Here is a 19452-nt window from a genome sequence, read left to right on the forward strand (position 1 = left end):
CGTGCTTTGAAAACATGAGATATTCCATCGTTGGCTCTCAAATTCTACTCGTCGGGCGCTGGCAGTCAGCTGGGAAGGATCAATGTGGCCCAGGCGCAGCTGGAGACAGATCAATCCCCAAGCTTTCCCTTGATACCACGCTGGGCTTTTCCATTTCACAAATTTGGTCAAACAAAGGGGAAACCCCGTCGAGAGCCTATCAAATCAGACAGCGTGTAGATTGCTGCAATACCCAAAGTACATTTCCGTAGTGCTCTAATCCCGTATTTGATCGAGATTTTAGGGGTAGATTAGTGTCAGAGCGTAGTCAAAACTACTGTTCTTGTTTACTGGAAAGATTACAAGCACTAGAACTCAAACTTCTAAAAACAAGACAGCTTGGAAACGAAGGAGAAGCTCGTTGCTTAGCCATTATCAGTCCAAAGCAAAATAGAAATAAGCATACTATCTATAAATAGGTGTTGAGTATTCGCTTTGGCGCGGGCTCATCCCATTTTGTGCCTTCTGCGGAGTGAATCAACGCGGCCGTGCTGCTGTGTGATGAACAATCTGGTGCTCGACAGTTGGCGCGCGCCGAGATTAGCAGAAGTCAGAGTAGTAAACTAACAGTTTAGCTACTGCTGAGCATATTTAGCGCAGACTGACAGTTACCTCCGCAATATGGTAATGAGTACTGTACTCGACCCGTGTTTTTGATTCTCATTTCTTTTGACTAAATACTGTTTCAAAGATGTAAATAAGCATGTGATCATGTTTCGCTGCTGTTACTACCGGTACTTCGGGACAGCCGTTTTTTCGCCTTCAATTTTCAGCTGCTGGGGCAAGCTGCGTCAGCTGGAGCAGCTCATTTCCAAGACAGCGGCACCGCGTGGTTACACCACCACCAGCACCAAGAACACCAGCACAACGAGGCCGCCCGGCAGCAGACATCTGCTTCAAAGAGAGTAGTAGTCAAGTGCCAAGAACTCGTCAGATGGTGCAACTTGCACGAAAACATAACAATAATCTCATTTAAAAGGTGCACAAGCTGCTTTGCCCGTACTTGATATGAAATTATGATCAATATAAATACCACGATGATCCGCGAAAAACACGAGAATTCGGAGATTGAAAGTTTCCTCATCTTGTCGATACAGGAGTGGAGATCAAGCACTGCCCGCAGGGAACAGGAAACGACTTTCCAGCTGAGTTCGAGGCATTGACCTTTGGGCACACTCGCAACCTGTCTAAACAGAGCGCTCCTTTGTGGCACAACCTGTTTGCACACATGGACCGTTGTCTCATTCAGCCACTCGCCTCGGGCCCGTCTCTCTCCCAGAGCAGGTCTCTATCTCTGTCCAAGTGGCCCAGATGGCCTTTCTATCCCCCTTCCTCTACGCACTTGAGCGCTCTTTCACCTTTTTGCCAAAACGCAGTCATAACCAAACAGGTGACTCGCTTCGAGAGCCCTTCGAAAATGTCGTCTTTGCCACAAGTAACTCCCAGGGAGACGCTAAGACGCTTGTTTATTCAATCTGATTTTCTGTTAAATTTCTCGTGGCACCTACCTTTTTTCTATCATATTTACAAGTTGATAGCACCTCAGTAAAACATCAAATGGAAAATTGAGAAAGGAAAATAGCCTTCTTTGGCGAGAAGCTGAACGAAGCTAAGGGCATCACAAGTGTGCCACCTGCGTGTGCAGCTTGCTTTGATCACAATATAACGACTAATTCAATCTTTATCCTTCTCAATAAACGCCAACTCAAGGAATCCTGCCTAGAATCTCTCAGAAAGGCGAAGTAATTTTGGTGAAAAATGTGAACTAGTGGATCATCTCTTGGATCAAAGAGAATCGGCAGCAATGTTTGTATCAAGAATCAGGCACAGGCCGCTCTCTTTCACACATTAGTGTTGGCCTCGGAATAGTTGACACCTTCGACCAGCTGGCACCGCACCTGACTGCGAAGAGCTTCACAGAGCTAACTTCTCTTGGACTTTGTTTGGCGGGCCAATTTGAACGCTAGGAGTATTGGGATAGATTCTTGGTAGTCTCATTGTGTTCGGTTTTCCCATGTTGAATCTAATTCTATGTAGATGGATGGCAATTAGGCGATAAATGAATATGAAGGCTGATGGTACTCAATACTCGCTTGGGCTTTTCCAGATGATTTGACATATGTCGGGATTCGGCGCATATTTGTACTCGAATATTTTATTATAATTTAATATTATCTTGGCGCTCCTTTTTTTTTCTTTCTGGTGTTCTGGCGTAATGCGATTCTGTCAGCTGCTGGAGAGTCGGAGCCGCCGTGCTGTGCAAATATCGCTTATCGAGCACTTGAGCCGGGCTGCTTTAGGCTATTTCCATCGCCCAGCTGACAGATTAGAGCACCACCAGTGGCTCCAGCCGTGGAGACGGGCCTCGCGCTCTCCCGGAGCAGCACCAACTAACTCATATCTCTCCCAAAAGCGCCTCGCGTCCAGCTGATCCTACACCTGCTATGACTCCCCGACGCTTTTCAACTTCTTTATATAGATTTAGCAAGAATATTTTATGAATAAATCTATTGTATTATCGAGCCATATTCCCTTAGATACAATAAAATTATGAGAATCTATAAAGAAATTATTGAATAAGAGCCTTTAATTTAAACTTTCTTCTCCCCAAGATGTGGTTTAAAAAGATCGGTAAATTCCAGAGCACCTTAAACACCGAAGAAATTATTTCCAAATTTAGCGAAGCTGTTCAAAATATGAATGGAAACAATCCCCAGGTGGAGTCTTTGTCATCTGTGTGTATGGCTTTCATGAATAAAAAGCGCACCAGTGACGGCATCTGTAAGGCCGGGACAGCTGTGCCGGCGACGGCGACGCAAAAACGACTACTTCCGTAGCCATCCAAGCGTCCCTAAAAGATCTGGGCTCCAAAATCGCCTCATGATAAAGCGGCCCCAAAGACTACTGAAAATCGGCATCAGGGCCAACAACATCTGCGTAATTGGCACCACATTTTTCCTTTTCCGTTTTGGAGAAAACAAAAGCCACTTTGGATATATCATTAAAATAACACGTGCGTTTCGGCTTCACGAATTCAAAGAAATCGACGATACTCAAAATAAGAATTCCTTAATTTCAAAGTTAAAATACAAGCAATGATCTTTTATCGAGTAAAATTAACTATTATCCGCTTTAAACCTTCAAAATATTTATGTCATAGAAATTTAACAACAAATCTAAATTCAATGCGCATTCTTGCCGTTTGGGTCAACCACCGGGTTCACCAGCTTTCCACCGGCTTTCCACCAGGCCACTTGTCAGTTTTTTTTGGGTCCCGTCGAAGCGAGCTGCGCCTCCCGAGCGCCTGGTGAGCGCGCCACAGCGCCCGAAACAGATGCTCTCCTCGCGCTCCCGCATCCTGTACATAATAGGAGGAAGTCACCAGCTCCATTCATTATCTAACACTTGTTTGGAATAACAAGTCGAAGAAAAAAAAAATTGTTTTCAATTTTTGCTACCAAGAAAAATTCGCCGCCACTTTTCTAGAAATCAACGAGAACTGAAAGAAGAAGAACATAAGAGATTTTCGAGAAGAACCGATGAGCTTGTGTGTAATGAACCAGCCGCAACCTATGGATCTGGCTCCGGCGACACCAGTTTCCAGGAAACGCAAGAGAAAGCCCTCGATCACTCGCCGCAGGCCACAAGAGCCCGAAGATTCCCCCGCTAGCTCCGAGAACGATCACGATTCAACCTTCTCCTCTCCCGCCAAATGCGTCAAACTCGAGCCCGCTTCTCCCGAGTCCCCCAAGAGCGACGACCAGCTCTCATCTCCAGAACAAGCTCGTCTCCCTCACAACAACGGTAAGCGAAAGCACAAATCCCCCCTTGGCAGTTCCTCTCCCCTTGAATCCTAAAAACACGAGAAACGTTTGGGCACGCACCTGAGCAAATAGAATCACTTCAAAACTTTGTCGCGGCTTTCTCTTTAGAGTTGAAAGGCTGCTTTCAAAGCTCGCCTGTTCAGCTGTTCGAGAATTTTTTCTCGAAGGGATGGGACCTTCTTTCAAGCCACCTTTTGATAATTAGACAAACTGACATTCCACTGCATCGAGTGTTTTCAACGACATTGCCGTTTATACTGCCCGTAAAAAATCTTTCGATGAAAAGACACCCGCCAGCTGATAGCTTTTTCTTTCTCAGCGACAACAACATTTTTTTCCTTTCGGGAAGGGCCAGCTGCTCGGTGGGAGGGTCTGACGTCTCGAAAGTTGTAAAACTCATTGAGGCTCGATTTTAATATCAATTTTTTATCCCTGGCACCTGGCAGCGGGGGCCCACAGTTTTACGGCTGATGATAGGGACTTATCAAGCTGCCGCGCTACCTCCAATAGTGTCGGTATTAAAACTCTTTTCCCCCGCTTTGATCTCCGCTTCCACAGTATTCTGCCAATGTCATCCATCAGCAGGGTGTCAACTACACCCACAAGGCTGCCAGTAAGTGGGCCTTGTGCTCCTTTGTGCGCAAAGCCCTTCCCAGCTAATTATGCTGCGCCCAGCTGGGCTCAGCCGCCCCTGTTTTCACCCATTTTCCATCTGGGCCCGATACAACAATAGACTTCGGATCACAAGCTCGCTAAAAATACATATATAATTTGCCGATTAGCCGTTTTTATCCCAAATTAATTGGCCATTTAACTACTCTTCAACCCCTTATAATCAACGATAAACTGACTCTAGCTGATCTTTTAGAAGCGCAAGAAATCGAAGTCGTCAAAATCGAAAAAGCATCAGATGACGAAGATGAGGACATTCCAATGATCATCCGCAACCAGGCCAAGTCCCTGCAGCGTGCACGTGCTGCGGCTGCTGCTGCCGCCGCTGCGACTACCTTGTCCACAACGTCGACATCTTTTCAACACAGCCAGATGGCCCCGTCGCCCTCATCTGCGATCTCATCTGCTCCCAGCGCCGCGTCGACATCGCCCGCGCCAGAAGCACGAAAGAAAACTCCCTCGAAGGCCGACTCCGAAGATGGCGGCTCCGTCAACGGCAAGAACTACAAAAACATGAGCCGAGAGCGGCGATTGATTGCGAATGCTCGGGAACGCACACGGGTGCACACGATTTCTACTGCTTTCGACGCGTTGCGCCAGGCGATTCCGACTTATTCCTACAACCAGAAGCTGTCAAAACTGGCCATTCTTCGCATCGCCAGCACTTACATCAAGTCCCTCACCGCTCTTACCGGAGACACCGAGCACGGCAGCTTTGGACAGTGCGTTCAGGAGTGCACCAAGACTCTGCAGATGGAATGCCGCGCGCGATCCCGAAGAAAGGGCCGTGGAAAGGACTAAATCTTCCTCCAATAATTATCTTTATTATCTATTCTATACCTGCTAACGTTGCAACATTGCTTCATCACTCACATGACTACCTGGTACCTGAAACTTAGTTCAAACATCACTTCAAAAAAGGTCAAAATTTTCCACTTAGAATTGTAAAAAAATTTATCATCCAGCTTTTGAATCTGTTCATTTTTTTGTCCATTTACGCTCTTTTTTCTGTTTCACCAAAAACAAACACGCAGATTTATTAAGATTATTTCATCAAAATTCGCTTTCTTTGACAATTATTATATTCGGCTGCAGTTTCGCTGAGACACAGTATTTTAATAAAAAATTGAAACAACGGAAGCTAGCGACTTGAGAGTTCTTTGCAGGATTACAATTTTGATAAACGTTTAGTCGAACTGATATTAGCTCTAACGAAGCATGTATAAATGATCAATTATCAGTTATCTGAGGGATGGCTTCTGAGTGTTTTCGGGCAAAATTAGGGGCTTCAAATCGATTTTGAAAAGACGGTGGTGCGAGTTTGAGCATCTGCCAGCTGTGGCGTCAAATACAGCCGAAATATGGAGCTCACAGTATGGATGCTTCAGATGGAGCGCTTTTGTCAAGGAGCCTCTCTTCTTTATGACGCAATCACAGGACTTGGTTCCTTGAGAATTTCTCAAAACTCAGATGTCCTTTTATATAATATCCCAATCGCCGCTTGAGTAATATTCAAATTTTTATACAAAATAAGAAACAAAGACAGCTGTTGTAGTTACTAATATGCATTTTCGCTGGAAAAAGGGTTGAAGAAGGTAGTAAGTGCGCCGCACCTGCAGCTGTTGCTCCCCTACACTTTGAGGAATATAAATAGGCCTCGGACGTAAAAAAGACGATTTTCACCATCCGGTCATCGTACGGGAACAGGAGTGGGCTCATTCGAAAGCTCTTGATAAGGGCTTTCTATTCGACTGATAAAAAAACTGGGCCCTCCCTTTCTGTTACGAGTTATTTTGAAAAATATTTTTCGAAGCTTATCTTCAAAATCAAATATCTCGAAAAAGGAGGGCAGGGCCCAGTTTTTTTATAAGCCCAACAGAAAGTCCTTTTTAAGAGCTTTCGAATGAGCCTACTCTTGTTACCATACGACGACCGGCTGGTGGTGATGATTTTTTACGTCCGAGGCCTAAATATAAATGCTTACCGGATTAAAATGCCAAATCGGCTCGTAAATATCACTGCTTTTTTCTTCAAATTCCTGGGTACAGTAACAAACTGGCGCTTGATACGACCCTCCCCAAGGTCGCAAAGTCTATTATCAAAGCTCGGAGTGATTTGGAAGAGACGATAGAAAATCTCGGCAGGGACGAGGTGGCTGGAGGTGACACCGTGACAGCTGCCATGACTGCAGCGATCTGTTGTGTTTGGATTAAGAAGAGGACAACCTGGCTGGCGTCGACGCTGTTTGAACAGACGAGCGCAACTTGCACAGGCGCAATGCATCCATCCGAAGCTGCCGCCCTAAGCGATCCTGTCCCTGATGAGTTACGGCCAAATGGCTCAAGTGGCCAAAAGTGGTGCCGAACGGGCGCCGGAGAAAATCCAACTTCCAACTTTCCGGATTCCAAGCTTCCAAAACTGCTTTCCTTTCAGTTTCTTCCATTTTAAAGTAAGCATTCTTATTGAATTTATCAAACAATCAGCCGTTATTCATCACCTCTTTTCCCATCGATCAACAAGTGTAGATGTCAGTCCAGTATCGGATACGTGAGGCGGCGTCTTTGATCTCTCCCTGAGAATGAGCCGCCACGTTCTCAGCTGCTACCAACTCAACGGAAATGATGAAGAGAAGAGCTGAAATGCGTTTCGGCCGCCAGTCCATCGATTTTGATCTGCATTCCTTCGCCACATCGGTCGAGATGAAACATGATTCTGCAACACAAATTCCTTCTTTTACAAATTCTTCAGTCATTGACTCAAAGAATCAAATTTCATTATCACTGATGAGAGTTTCAGAAAGCATCAAAAAATCTCCCATCTTTTAATTTCCACAATAAACTTCTTCTCTGTCGAAATAATTGACGAAATATGCCATCCAGCCTGAACGGAAATTCTCCATAGACGAGACCATGCGTCGATCTTTAGGCGCCTATTTTCGTCACATATTTTGGGACTCATTACCAAAGCCCGTGATTTGCAGAAATGATCATTTATCGTTTTATCGAGCATGTTTTCACATGTTTTTCGTTGTTTTCACAGACGATATCGGTTCTCACCCGTGGCTATCATTTCTAAAGGCGTCTTGGGGCGAATCTTTTCGATGTAGGTGGCTGTCTTCGCTCAAGAATTTTTGGCTCAACAAAACATTATTCAAAAGACCTGTCAAATTCTCAAGATCCATTTCTAGTTGGGGAGCTGCTGTTCCAATAGTACTTGGAACTGATTTAACAGCGTTGATTTATTGTGTCCTTTTAGCTTTCCTCGATGTAAATTTGCGCTGTCATAAGCACTAGAGTGCGCGCGATTGCTCGATTTTCATTGCTTATAAAGCTGTATTCTTCCTTCCAGCTTCTGTCGCTCCTAACGAGGACAAACTTTACCCTTGCTGTAATAAATCTAAGGCGATAAGAGTGATAACGGCGCCTTCGAGGCGCGGCAGGGCGGCGCATCTTCGTTTCGGGCACACGCACACAAGGAGCTCATTCCGGCCCCTGTACTGAGTGCACCTGTCACATCGTTTGGGCAGCGCCAGCCGCCGCTCGACCTGGATGCTGCATGTGTGCCCAAGGATTCTGCAGGCGACCGAGTGGCAGCTACCGCCCGTCTCCGCGGAGCCCGCAATCGTAAAACACGAAAACTTTTTTTTATGCCAAATGGTTAATCAGCTTAGAATTATCTTCGACAGCTACAGTAAAAGTACGATTTGAAATCACAAATTTCTAATTCATAAATTTTTATTTCCAATCAAAAATCTTGGCAAAGTCGGAAATAATCTGTTTATTCAGCGATGTTGAACTTGAAAGGGATGCAACTTCAAAGGAAAAAAAAGCTCCAGATTCGCACTTATTTGGCCACATTTTTGATTATCTCTCAAGGTGGTGCAAGCAGGCTCCGGCACCATGCGGGCTGTTGGTGCTGCAGCTGCATTAGGCGCACTGCGCCAATCGCAAAGGAGAAAAGAAATCTGCCCGCTACAGGTGGCGCACACCTGCCGACACCACCACCAGTTTCAGCATCAAGAATTGCTGCAAAATTAGAGTTTTTTTTTCAGGTGGAAGGATCACATGGCAATTTTTGTAAATTTAGCACTGTGTCAAAATCTTCCCAAAATCGAATATTAAATTTTGGAAATCAAAGTTTTTTTTGTTAATTTTTCTCACGGTCCTTAGATACGTAGCTTATCACCTCTAGGACTAAAAAGGGGAAAGAGAAAATCATGAAAAAAGGCAACTTTCATCAATACATTTGGAACCGAAAAGACATCCAAAAAGTGGACATCTGGGCTCGGCAACCTGTGTAGAAAACCTGAGTCAGGGTCTATAGATCTAAAATGAAAAGTCGCGTAGCGGCTTTTTTATAAACGAAGCCGCTTTGCTCAGAAATCAATTGCTAGTCAAGGAAGTTATATCTGCGAAGCCGCTTCGCGGCTACGTCTTTAAAAAAGCCGCTACGCGGCTTTTCATTTTAGATCTGTAGACCCTGACTCAGGTTTTCTACACAGGTTGCTAAGCCAAGGTGGACATTGTTGGTGAACTCGCTCAACGAGGCTTTTTGCGCGAAATTGCGGAGAACATCTTTAGCTACTTGGAATTTTCGGATTTGTTGATTGTCGGGCAGGTATCGAAACAGTGGGCGGATATAAATATCTCAAGAAGAATGTGGAAGGAAGGGCTATTGAGAACGATATCAGTCGTAAGTGCTCTTGTTTTAATAAATATTACGAAAGTGAATATTCTCCTGCGCTTATAATTATCCAAAACTAAGGATGAAAAGTGGAGGAAGCAAGTGGAACGGTTGAAGATTTGCGACTATGACGAACTTCAATCGAATAATCTCTTAGGTAACTAATAAAATAAATAGTGCTCCAGAAGAGTTATGCCATAGAAGAATCGTCATAATCATTAGATTGCGAGAAAATTGGAAGAAGGATCAATGGATATTTTCGAAAGCAACGACAGAACTGGGGGCAACGCCCTCAAAGCGTTCAGGATGAGTTGTCCCATATTAATAATATGATATTATCTCCTTTGAAGAAAAGAACCCTCGAAAGTTGATGTTTTGAACTCTTGATGTGCCTGAAAATAACTCTGGAGAAAGACAGTAAATTTAGGAAAAGGGAACACCATCAAACCACTTGGAATCGACGCTTCTGATGATTATATTGCGGTTATTGTCGATAGATTTCATGTAGGAAGCGCTTGAAAAGACTGAAAATCGGTATTATCTTCTTAATTTTGTAAGCGTAAAGCAGTTATTCTCATTTTCGCCCGTTCTGACGGCCAATTCATCTGCAGATTGACCGATTGCCCGGGCGTTAAATTCGTTCAAGTTCATAAATCAACTTGTGTCGCTTCCAATTCTTCCGGAAAAACGATTTTCATTTGGCTCGGTTTGAAATTTCACTTGCAGATAGTGATAAGCCAAAAATTTAAAACCGATGGTAAGAACTTGCCGAGTGGACTGTTACTCAATCAAATCCGAGTTCACGAGCCGATAATGAGTTTGTCCTGCTTTTGGGACATGGAAAAGATGTTTGTTGGGACGATTTCGTCGCTTATTTCTTATGAGATCAGAAATGATGGCGAATATTTCGATGAAAACTGTCTTTTGGAACTCGGAAAAGGAATCACGAAAATAACTGCAAATGATAAATCGCTGTTTTACGGGACTTTTGACGGTTATCTTGGAATGCTGGACGTTAGAACGTTGGCAAAGAAGGCTGGTTTCACGAAGAAAGGATACAAGATCTCTTCCTTGATTTCAAACGATGGTTTTCTCGTCGCACAATTTGAAACTGGGCTGGAGATGGACAAATACATCTATATTTGGAAGATCGATGACACTTCTGATCGTCCATTTATATCGCCACTTGCGATTATTCCGAACTCAAAAAGTGAGCCGACTTTTTCGAATGGGGGAGCAGTCGTTTTCAATGGAGACGAAATCTGTGTCGGCGGACAGAATTTAGTTACTATTTATGAATGGATTGAATTCCCTTTACCAGCCCTAACCCTAACGCTAACGCTAACCCTAATCAACCCTACCCCTTAGCATTATTACTATATCGAAACTATCAAAATCCAATGAAAGTCAATCGAAAAGCTTCAAAGAGCAAAGGAACTGAAACTGTCAGCTGAAATGACAGTCATTAATCGCCTGAAAGTTCAGGGCGTATCAAATTCTCTTTATTCCAACAAGAATCTGCTCATAAGGAAAAGTTCCTCATCGTAACTTTAACATCTTTTATGATCTAAAAGTAACTTTTCACAAGCGCCTGTGGTCCTCTTAATGGATTCTCCTTCACGATCTTCTCATTCAGCGAAGAATTTCAATACAATAAGTACCATTATGAGCTGATAAGATGAATCTGATATAATTCCTTTTTCTAATAATAAAGAAAAACTGATGATGATTGTTTTGAACAGAGAATTATTAACCGTCGTAAAAACTCGCTGAGCACAAGTAGATGTCAGAATAAAAGGTCATTCTGAGGAAAAAAAAATAAACTCGACAGAGAGTAAGGACTCACGCTTTGAAGCCAAGAGAAGACATGTGCCACCAGATACAGAAAAAGAGAACTTTGCAGGATGTTTTGCACTTTTACAGCGTGCAGCTTCTTATCATTTCAATTTTTCAAATTATGAACGGGTCTAATTCAAATTTGCTAATTTTTTTCTTGCTAAAAGCTTTTCGATTCCTTGAAAGAATGGACGCCCTGGCAACTTGGTACTGGACACTTACCTTCGGAACAGGCTGCTTTATCGGAATTTTCGGAGTAGCAACTGGATCCATGGGCATTTCATATTCAAAAGTTTCCGATAGTACTAATTTCAAGATACTTCTCAAACGAGTTGCGATTATGGCGTACGTAACAATGTCGTTATCATTTGGGGTGTATTTTTGGTTAATTGTTATGACAGGAATGCTTACTTCCTTGAAGTGGAATAATGATTTTACCGTTTATCCCGTTTTTCTTGTCGGAGAAGCTATCTGCTTTATGATTCAGTGGTCGTTTTTATACTATCTTGCGAATGTGACGGGATCGCCCTGTAATTGTATGGCGGAAGGTTCGTGCTGCTACACGGATCCAGTTCTTGACGCCGCATCGGAAGAACCACTTGTTGCTTCGAACCCTCAAGGCTGCAATACAATGCCTGTTGTGCACACTTACTTACCTGCACAAACCCAGCCAACAGGTTCGCAACATGTCTCGCTCTTATATTAACTCAATACTCTAGCAATTGTCTATCAACAGCCTCCGCAGGGTACAACCTATCAAAGCCAAGTATGTTTTATTCGATTTATTATAAATAACGATTTATAAGAATTTCAATGGATATTCCGTCCACACGGTTCCTCAACAACTACCCGTAGTCCCACAGGAATGGTTTTGATTTTGATCTCTATGGATAAAAAGCTAGAAATTCAAAACCTCGATAAAGGCACCGCCACGGGACTCTCTGAGCCCGCCACCTTATGCAGAGTCAAGAAAATTCAGCGTTGAGGCAGATGAATGAGACTTTTTCCTGCTTTGACTGTATCAAAATAAATCCATACATTAGATTGGGTCATTTTATTTTGCAGGGTTTTTATTTGTTCACTTTCGGAGCGCCTTGATCCGTGATGCCCTTTACTTGAACAGTGCTAAAGTCGTTTTTTAGTTTGTATCGTAAAGAGATAACTTACTCGGTCAGCCCAGCCATCTGAATAGCTTCAAATGCGAAGACACAGAAGTCAAACCACCAGAAGCAGTTCGCGGAAACATGAGGAGCACTGTTTTTGGCGACAGTTATCTTTTCATATTTAACAATTTTAAAGGTTTTCTGCTGTTAAATTTGTCTTGAAAACCAACCCAACAAGATGCAAAGACGAAGTGGTAGAGGAGTCCCCACATGAACATATCTTTTAGGGATATTATTCGTAATTTTTTCGAAAAATCCTCCGAAGAAAAAATACGCAGAAAGTACCCTATGTATTTATCCCTGACAAAGGTAGATTGCCCACCCCAAGAACAACATTTACAGAACCCAAGAATAATCGAAAATATCCACCAAATTAGACTATCAATAGTTGAAATAAATTAATGAAAATGATCTAGTACCTGATGCAGCAGGTCGCAAAAGCAAATGGCCATTGCCAACCATGCTTATGAAAACATCCATGGTTGTGGTTGTCATCGCAAACGGCTACTAGGCAGCATATAAATGCGACAAATTCTAGCACAATATGGATGACTTTGATAATGAGTTGCTATTTATAAGTTTTTTTCCGGGAATCGTTCATTTTATTCACTTGGTTTCTGAGTTGATTGTCTCTCTTAAAACTTTCCTTGCAGCTCTGCCGTTCTGCCATCTTCCTATATCTCTCCTATCGCTGTTTTGCATCGATTCTTAGAAAGCGGGGCTTATACCAGATGCCCGTTGAAAGCATTTATTTTCGTAGCTAAGATGGAAACTATGGCCGGAAATGTCATGTTATCAAAGTCGTAATTTCTGCCCTGGTTACTTGGTTACTTTTTTTTATTAAACAGTTAGGGAACAATTTTCACGAGCATTGAACTTATGAGAAATTATAATCTTTCATTGTCCCATCAGCCGAGAGAGCCGTCTTTTTTGAGGTTTATTTTAATGAATGATAAAATAAAACAAAACTAAATTGAAATATCCTGGTTTCTATAAACCCGTTCCTCAGCTGCTTTTGGTTTGAGCGTAGTAGCAGACTGCATTTCCGGCGGAGCGTTCTTGTGAGTCTTAAACACTACAAGCAGCACCACTAGAAGAAGTACAAATCCACAGAGTCCAATGACAATCCACCATTTTGCTTCTGCTGTTGTCAAAGCGTTGGTCAGGATGAGCTTCACTGATTTTGGTTCAACGATTTCGTCGCTGTCAAGGATCGGACTCGATATGATCATCTTATTGTTTTTCGTTATTTTGGTTGATGTTGTTTATTATTTACCTCGGATGTTATGGTGCTATTTTCTCGACACTCGGGAGTGTTCAGCTTCTTCATAAGATTGAAATTGACTTCAACTTCGCTCAAGAGAGAAGGCAGAAGATCTTGTTCAGACTCAACTCTGATCGTCAACTTGCCATTTTCGCTTTCACAGGTTGGTTTTCGCATTGTGAGGGTTCCAGAAACGACTCCATTTTCTTGTTTGCAAGGATTTTCGAAAATATAAGCTTCTGTTATTGTTGTGACGACGGCCAAGTTTCCGGCTTTGACGGGACTGACGCCTGAAATCAAGGAAGAAACACTGATGCTGATGATTTCGGCTCCAGTTTCGTTATCATCTTTAAAATGATCGTTTACGATTTTTCGATTTCAAAACCACTTACTGTCGACATTACACAACGAGCTATCAGGTGAGACGCTCAATCTCGCAGTATTCTTATCCAGCAATTTTTCTTGAACAACTGTAATCGAAGAAGAGCACTCAGTGCCGCCGCAGTTTCTGATTTCTTGACATTTTCCGCAAGAAAAGAGCTTGGCTGAGTATCCAAGTTCTTTGCTTGTTCCATCTGCTTTGACGTCAAATGCGAAATTTGCTCTTTGGCGATCGCCCTCGTTCATCGCGAATCCAAGAGACTTGAAAATGCACTTGCGACCGAAGTAAGTGTTTCCACAGGAAGAATCATTTGGGCAAGCATCAACGTACCAGTCGTTATCGGAGGTCATGTCGAAGCTCAATTGCCTTGGCAGAAATTAATGATTGAGAATCAAACAAAAACTACTCACCCTTCCTCGAACTCCATCATCAGAGAAGGTCGCATCAAAAGAGCATCATCCAATCTCACCGTCAATTGCCCATTCAACCGTTCAGCTGGTACATTGATACTCTTCACCGTCGTCTCTGTCTTGTCCATTTCGACATCGAGGTTGATTTTCGGCGTCTGAAAAAAATCAGAAACGTACGAAAAAATAACTTACATTTGAGCCATCGCCTTCAATTTCCACAAAGTGTCTTGGAAGCCGACTCTTGCAGCCAAAAGTGTAGCCGAACATTTCTTGTTGATTTTTGATGTTCAACTTAGCTTCGAAAACTGCTAGTTCAAAAGGACCTGTGTTGCAATCTTGAAGAACTTTGCTGATTTCAACCGAGATTTCTTCACAGAATTCTGATGATCTTCTTGTTTTTATCTCGATTTTCTGCATAATGACATCTCCAACGAGTCTTGGGTCCAGCTGGATTGCGACTTCGACCGTAACAGAGTTCGGTGCCTCGACGGGTTTGTCAGTCAAACGCACACAGATTTCAGCTCGAAGTTGATTTGCTTCCCGATCAAGGACGGATTGATCGCCCCAGTAAAGCTCAAGCTTAAACATCGGTTTCAAGTTGAATAAGTAAATCATATCAGATTCTCCAGCCGTGACAAAGAGTTGGTTATCTTCGCCAGTTTTGTATTTCATCTTCGATCCGAGAGCTTTGAAGTCCCCAGTTGGGGAGTATCCAGAGACTTCGCCAATATCAGTTTTGTCCAAAAGGCAAAAATCTTCAGCGGAGGCCTCATTAGCTGCTTTCATCGTAAATTTGCCTCCGTAGATGAGATAGAGTTTGCCAAGTGAGTTGTTTTCATTGGCTGCATAGGGGGAGGAAATGACTACATCGTTGAATCCGTCACCGTCTTGGTCACCGACGTGTTCTATCGCAGATCCAAATCTTCCTTCTTGATCAACGCCGAGGAGAATTTTCGGATCGATGTCATCTAGCTTGCCATCTCGCTGGATATAGATAAAGATTCTGCCGATATCGTACTTTCGCTTCTCCGAGTAATGAGGAGCTCCGACAATCAGGTCATCAAGTCCATCGTTGTTGATATCAATGACTTGAATCGCGAATCCAAATGACTCGTGAGAGAAAGTTCCGCAGACTCTTGTTCGTCTTGATTCGAGAGCTTCACTCGATTGTTGATAACTTTTGGGCATCTCTCCTCCCCATTCGTATTCTTGCTGCAATTTCAGAAAGTTGACGCATCCAGTTCTCTTGTGCTGGTCATTCAAACCACGATCTTCGACTTCTAGCAAGAAATCTTCGCCGCCAATATTGATCGAACCAACGTTTGAGCCCCTTCGTCCTCCAGCTTCTTTTCGTTTGATGAAGTCTGGTGTCATCGACTCGCTGGAATATTCTGGCTTTGAAAAGCTCAAGAACTTTTTCTTGGTGATGGATTTTTCGATTTGCTGCATTCCAGCGACCATCAGGAGAGCTTTGCTTGGGAACTCACGGGTGTTGAATGCGAAGGTGTTTCCTTGATTGTGATTTTTCGGTGCTCCGACGAAGACGTTACTGTCGAATTCATTGATAGATGTTCCAAAGTGACAGCTCATGCTCATCATACCCTGGTCATAGTTTCGACCGTAGCGACCGTATTCTTGTGTGCCGTTTTTCCAGTAGATAGTCGGTAAACTATGACCGCCCGTGGGCAAGAGTGGGGTCAAATAAGTGAAACAAGGGGAGATCCAGTTGATGGCGGTGGAATCGATGTTTCCATTTTTAAGCCCGTCAATTTGGTCCTTGATGTTCTTGACATAATAACAAGACCCAATCGGGAAGTCGTGTCGTTCAACAGAGCTCTGCATGTCTTCAGTTTTCTTGAGAGTTCTGCATCTCGTCTCGCCTTCTTCCAAATCTTCATGATCGCGACGATCACACATCGCAGCCGCGGTAGCTCTAGGATCGCAAAACCAGAGAGCGCCAGAATCATCGACTTTAATTGTGGCGCCGAGAAATTTATTGTGTACCAAGAGGTTTTCCTCCCTTATTCCTCGAAAGATATTATTCATCAGCGTCCCCTGATCCGCCTCAAAGAGCAGCGGGCTTTCGTGGCAAGTCTCGCTTGTGCATTGTCTGTCGATTTCGTAACTGTAAACGCGACCTGTGTAGCCCGGCTGTACGTTGAATTTTGGAGCTCCAACGACTAAATTGACCACTTCTTCGCCATTTTTCCTCTGAGTGAAAAAGTCGAAGCTCGCTCCGAACTTTGACCCTTCCTGGCTATTCGTCAGAGTCAGCTTTTCTGAAAACACGGAAGACTCCAACCCAAGCACTGCGGAAAGTGCGAATATCATCGACCGCATTTTCCGCGAAGAAAATCAAAAATCTCTTTCGTTTTTTCTCTATGCGCCTGTCAAATTTAATTTTTTGGTCAGTGCAAGCCATACATTTGTTAAATATTTGCCTTTCACTATTCATCGGCTCGAGTGTGTGCCTAGGGTCTTTACATTTCAGCGCGCGGTTTTCATAAACTTCAGAAGATTGCTTTATGTGGCAATATGAAAAGTAACCAGAAAAAATAATTCAAGGAGATTGCTATTTATTTGTAAGATTGAAGTCTTTTATCTTCCATGTTCATTATCGAAAGGATTATCGAATGTGCAAGTTTCCACAGTCATAAGCTGCCTGATTGAATTCATCCTCCGAAATTTCGACTGCGTTTCGTGGCAAATTGCCGGTCCTTTCGTATTGAGCGTTTGCGGCATCGACGAATACTTTTTCGTTACTGATCAATTCTAAGGTAAGTTGGTAAAATAACTTTCAGCCATTCCACAACTCACCAACTTGATCTTCAATCCTGTCATTCACAAATTTCATGAAGCGTGTTCCATTCTTGAAAAAAAAAATCATCAAGTGTCAAAAATGATTACAACTTTTGACGAAGAACGCCGTATTTTGAGCTCAATTGATGTTTGCCTGATCACTTCCAGATCAGCCGAGGTATCATGAAGTCGATGAAGCTCATTTTCAGAAATCGATCCATATTTTCTCTAAACAACTGTTACATCAAACACCATTTTTTACTCTACTTCTGGTGTGAAATCCATCTTGAAGTATCTATCGTTAATTGATATTTGCCGCCGAAACATGGGTTTTGGCGGAATTTTGGGCCTCCCTTGAATTGCATCACTTAGATCTCGTTGAAACTTGTCCAGTACTCCAGGCTCAAAGTTGTTCTTAATTCTTTCTTGAAGCCCCTAAATGTTAATCAGTATTTGAGCGTCAAATAACATGCTTGTCTTACTGCGAGATTGCGGTTAAGCTCGACTTCTTGCTCCGTAAGCATTCGATTTTTTTCGCCAAGGCTTCTTTGAGTACTGTTCCAATCATCGAATTTCTTTGTCAGGAGAGTTGTTCGTCTCATACGCTTTGAGCCAGCTCATTTTAAGGATTATTCTTATTCTAATCCTTTTAAAAAGCGTTCCTAATAATATTGTTCGCGACTTCGCGTCTTTCATGAATTGTCTGAAAATTGTGAAAAAAAATAAAGTTCTGCTTCTTTACCTGAGAATCGGATAATCGAAGATCGTCCGGCAACTGTCTTCCTAATTCTGTGCTAGAATACAGGGATTTCTCCAAGTCAGCAACTTCAGCTTGCATAATGGAAATCAATCGCTTCGAGTAGTTGACTTCATTTTCCAGCTGTCTTCTGAGCTCTTGTTTCTCTCGGGTGAATTGATTCCCTTGTTCGTGATGGGCGTCGTAGGATTCTTTGAACTGACGTCTTTGGTTTTCCATTTCTTTATTAAAAAAGTAAAATGACGAGCTAAATACTAACCCTACCTCTTAATTTTTTTGGCAAATCGTCATGATTTGCTTTTGGCGTTCCAAAACAAATATCGTATTTTTCGTACGAAGACAACAAATTTGGAGATGAACCTATTCGCTGGGGCAGATCATGTTGTTCATGCTTAGTTTGCTCAGGAAGTGTACTCATGTGTCGAAGAGGAGGTTTTGACGGAAACTTGGAGGGTGTGGAATCGTAGCCGGGTTCCATTTTGTTTTTCAGTTTGTCGTAGATTGGCTTGACTCTGATATTTGTATTTTTCATTGATCAATTTGGCAGAAAAGAAACAACAGTACTTTATAATGAGAAACAAGCCTTGGATGCTCAAGAATCTGAGATGCAGTCGGTCGTTTCTTTCTCAATTCGAAGCATCCCTTGATGATCTGATCAGCATCAACGCTGCCTTCTACCGGTTTGTATTCTAGCGCCTCGATTCGTTGCCCCATTTCTAATTCTACATTTTTCTTTTTCTTGACTTCATCGGTCAAAAATGGATGCTCGAGCATGATCAACTCGTAGAGAATGACTCCAGCTGCCCAGATGTCAGAATCACGACCAAATTTAGCCTCTCCACCAGCGAAAAATTCGTAATGAACGTATGCGAGAGTACCACTTGCTATTTTTAAGGATATTAAAAGAAAGATGCATCAGAAGAAAAGAAACAACTAAAACATATCCTGTTACAGTAGAAGTAACATCATCACCCAAGGTCTTGTTAAGTCCAAAATCTCCGAGCTTGCAAATGTTTTTATCCTTTTTGAAAAATATGTTTTCCGGCTTGATGTCGCGATGAATGATGTTCTTGCCGTGAATGTATTCTAAGGCCATGTTGATCTGAGTAAACCAGCCCCACAATTGATCATCATGGAGTTTGACATCTAAATGGTTTCTCATTAGTGGCACAAAGAGAGTATCTTACTGTTCTCTTTTGCTGCATCAATTGTTTTTCTTAGATCTCCACCTCCGCAGTACTCCATCACGATACGAAACTCTTTGATAGAATTCCCCATGAAAGAGTTGCATTCAAGCTCGTCCAAGTATCTCACGATATACGGATGGTTGAGGCTCTCTAGTACTTCAGCTTCTTTTTTCGCATTTTTGATTTCTCTCTCTCGTTCTTCTTTATCCTTACTCATTTTTATCTTTTTCACGACAACCTGTTGTCCATCTTATTTCAAAATATTATTAATAAAAAAACGTCAATAATTGACCTGTTAATCGCTTTGCCAGAACTACTTCACCAAATGCTCCTTTCCCCAGTGTCTGTATCTTCTTATACTTATGCCCATGCTCTTTGAAGAAATTTGCATCGAACATCGCAATTCAAAAACGGCTCAAAAATCTCCTTTAATTTT

General features: G+C 42.6%; 4 protein-coding genes and 1 long non-coding RNA gene across 5 annotated transcripts; 2 read left to right on the top strand and 3 right to left on the bottom strand.

Moving 5' to 3' along the window:
• Window positions 1-3414: 3414 nt before the first annotated feature.
• Window positions 3415-5653, top strand: LOC145704819 (uncharacterized). The gene is made up of 2 exons (XM_081782290.1): window positions 3415-3843; window positions 4732-5653. Exons 1-2 carry the CDS (start codon window positions 3579-3581, stop codon window positions 5334-5336), a joined length of 870 nt encoding a protein of 289 aa, XP_081638416.1. The 5' UTR covers window positions 3415-3578; the 3' UTR covers window positions 5337-5653.
• A 5447-nt stretch (window positions 5654-11100) lies between these two features.
• LOC145702100 (uncharacterized) lies at window positions 11101-11929 on the top strand. The gene is made up of 3 exons (XM_081779309.1): window positions 11101-11731; window positions 11774-11820; window positions 11861-11929. Exons 1-3 carry the CDS (start codon window positions 11176-11178, stop codon window positions 11927-11929), a joined length of 672 nt encoding a protein of 223 aa, XP_081635435.1. The 5' UTR covers window positions 11101-11175.
• A 186-nt stretch (window positions 11930-12115) lies between these two features.
• On the bottom strand, window positions 12116-16645 carry LOC145702101 (uncharacterized). The gene is made up of 10 exons (XM_081779310.1): window positions 14466-16645; window positions 14274-14428; window positions 13874-14229; window positions 13494-13828; window positions 13216-13449; window positions 12637-12785; window positions 12522-12595; window positions 12388-12437; window positions 12222-12328; window positions 12116-12179 (listed from the first exon to the last, which is right to left on the bottom strand). Exons 1-10 carry the CDS (start codon window positions 16611-16613, stop codon window positions 12125-12127), a joined length of 3663 nt encoding a protein of 1220 aa, XP_081635436.1. The 5' UTR covers window positions 16614-16645; the 3' UTR covers window positions 12116-12124.
• Window positions 16646-16854: 209 nt separating this feature from the next.
• LOC145704828 (uncharacterized) lies at window positions 16855-17300 on the bottom strand. The gene is made up of 3 exons (XR_014134500.1): window positions 17184-17300; window positions 17091-17142; window positions 16855-17045 (listed from the first exon to the last, which is right to left on the bottom strand). It is a non-coding gene; the product is annotated as an uncharacterized LOC145704828 (long non-coding RNA).
• Window positions 17301-18512: 1212 nt separating this feature from the next.
• Window positions 18513-19370, bottom strand: LOC145705092 (serine/threonine-protein kinase Nek5-like). Its single transcript, XM_081782546.1, has 3 exons — window positions 19309-19370; window positions 19017-19265; window positions 18513-18975 (listed from the first exon to the last, which is right to left on the bottom strand). Exons 2-3 carry the CDS (start codon window positions 19231-19233, stop codon window positions 18659-18661), a joined length of 534 nt encoding a protein of 177 aa, XP_081638672.1. The 5' UTR covers window positions 19234-19265; window positions 19309-19370; the 3' UTR covers window positions 18513-18658.
• Window positions 19371-19452: the final 82 nt, after the last annotated feature.

This window comes from Oikopleura dioica, chromosome PAR, assembly GCF_907165135.1.
Source record: "Oikopleura dioica chromosome PAR, OKI2018_I68_1.0, whole genome shotgun sequence".
Classification (NCBI taxonomy): Eukaryota; Metazoa; Chordata; class Appendicularia; order Copelata; family Oikopleuridae; genus Oikopleura; species Oikopleura dioica.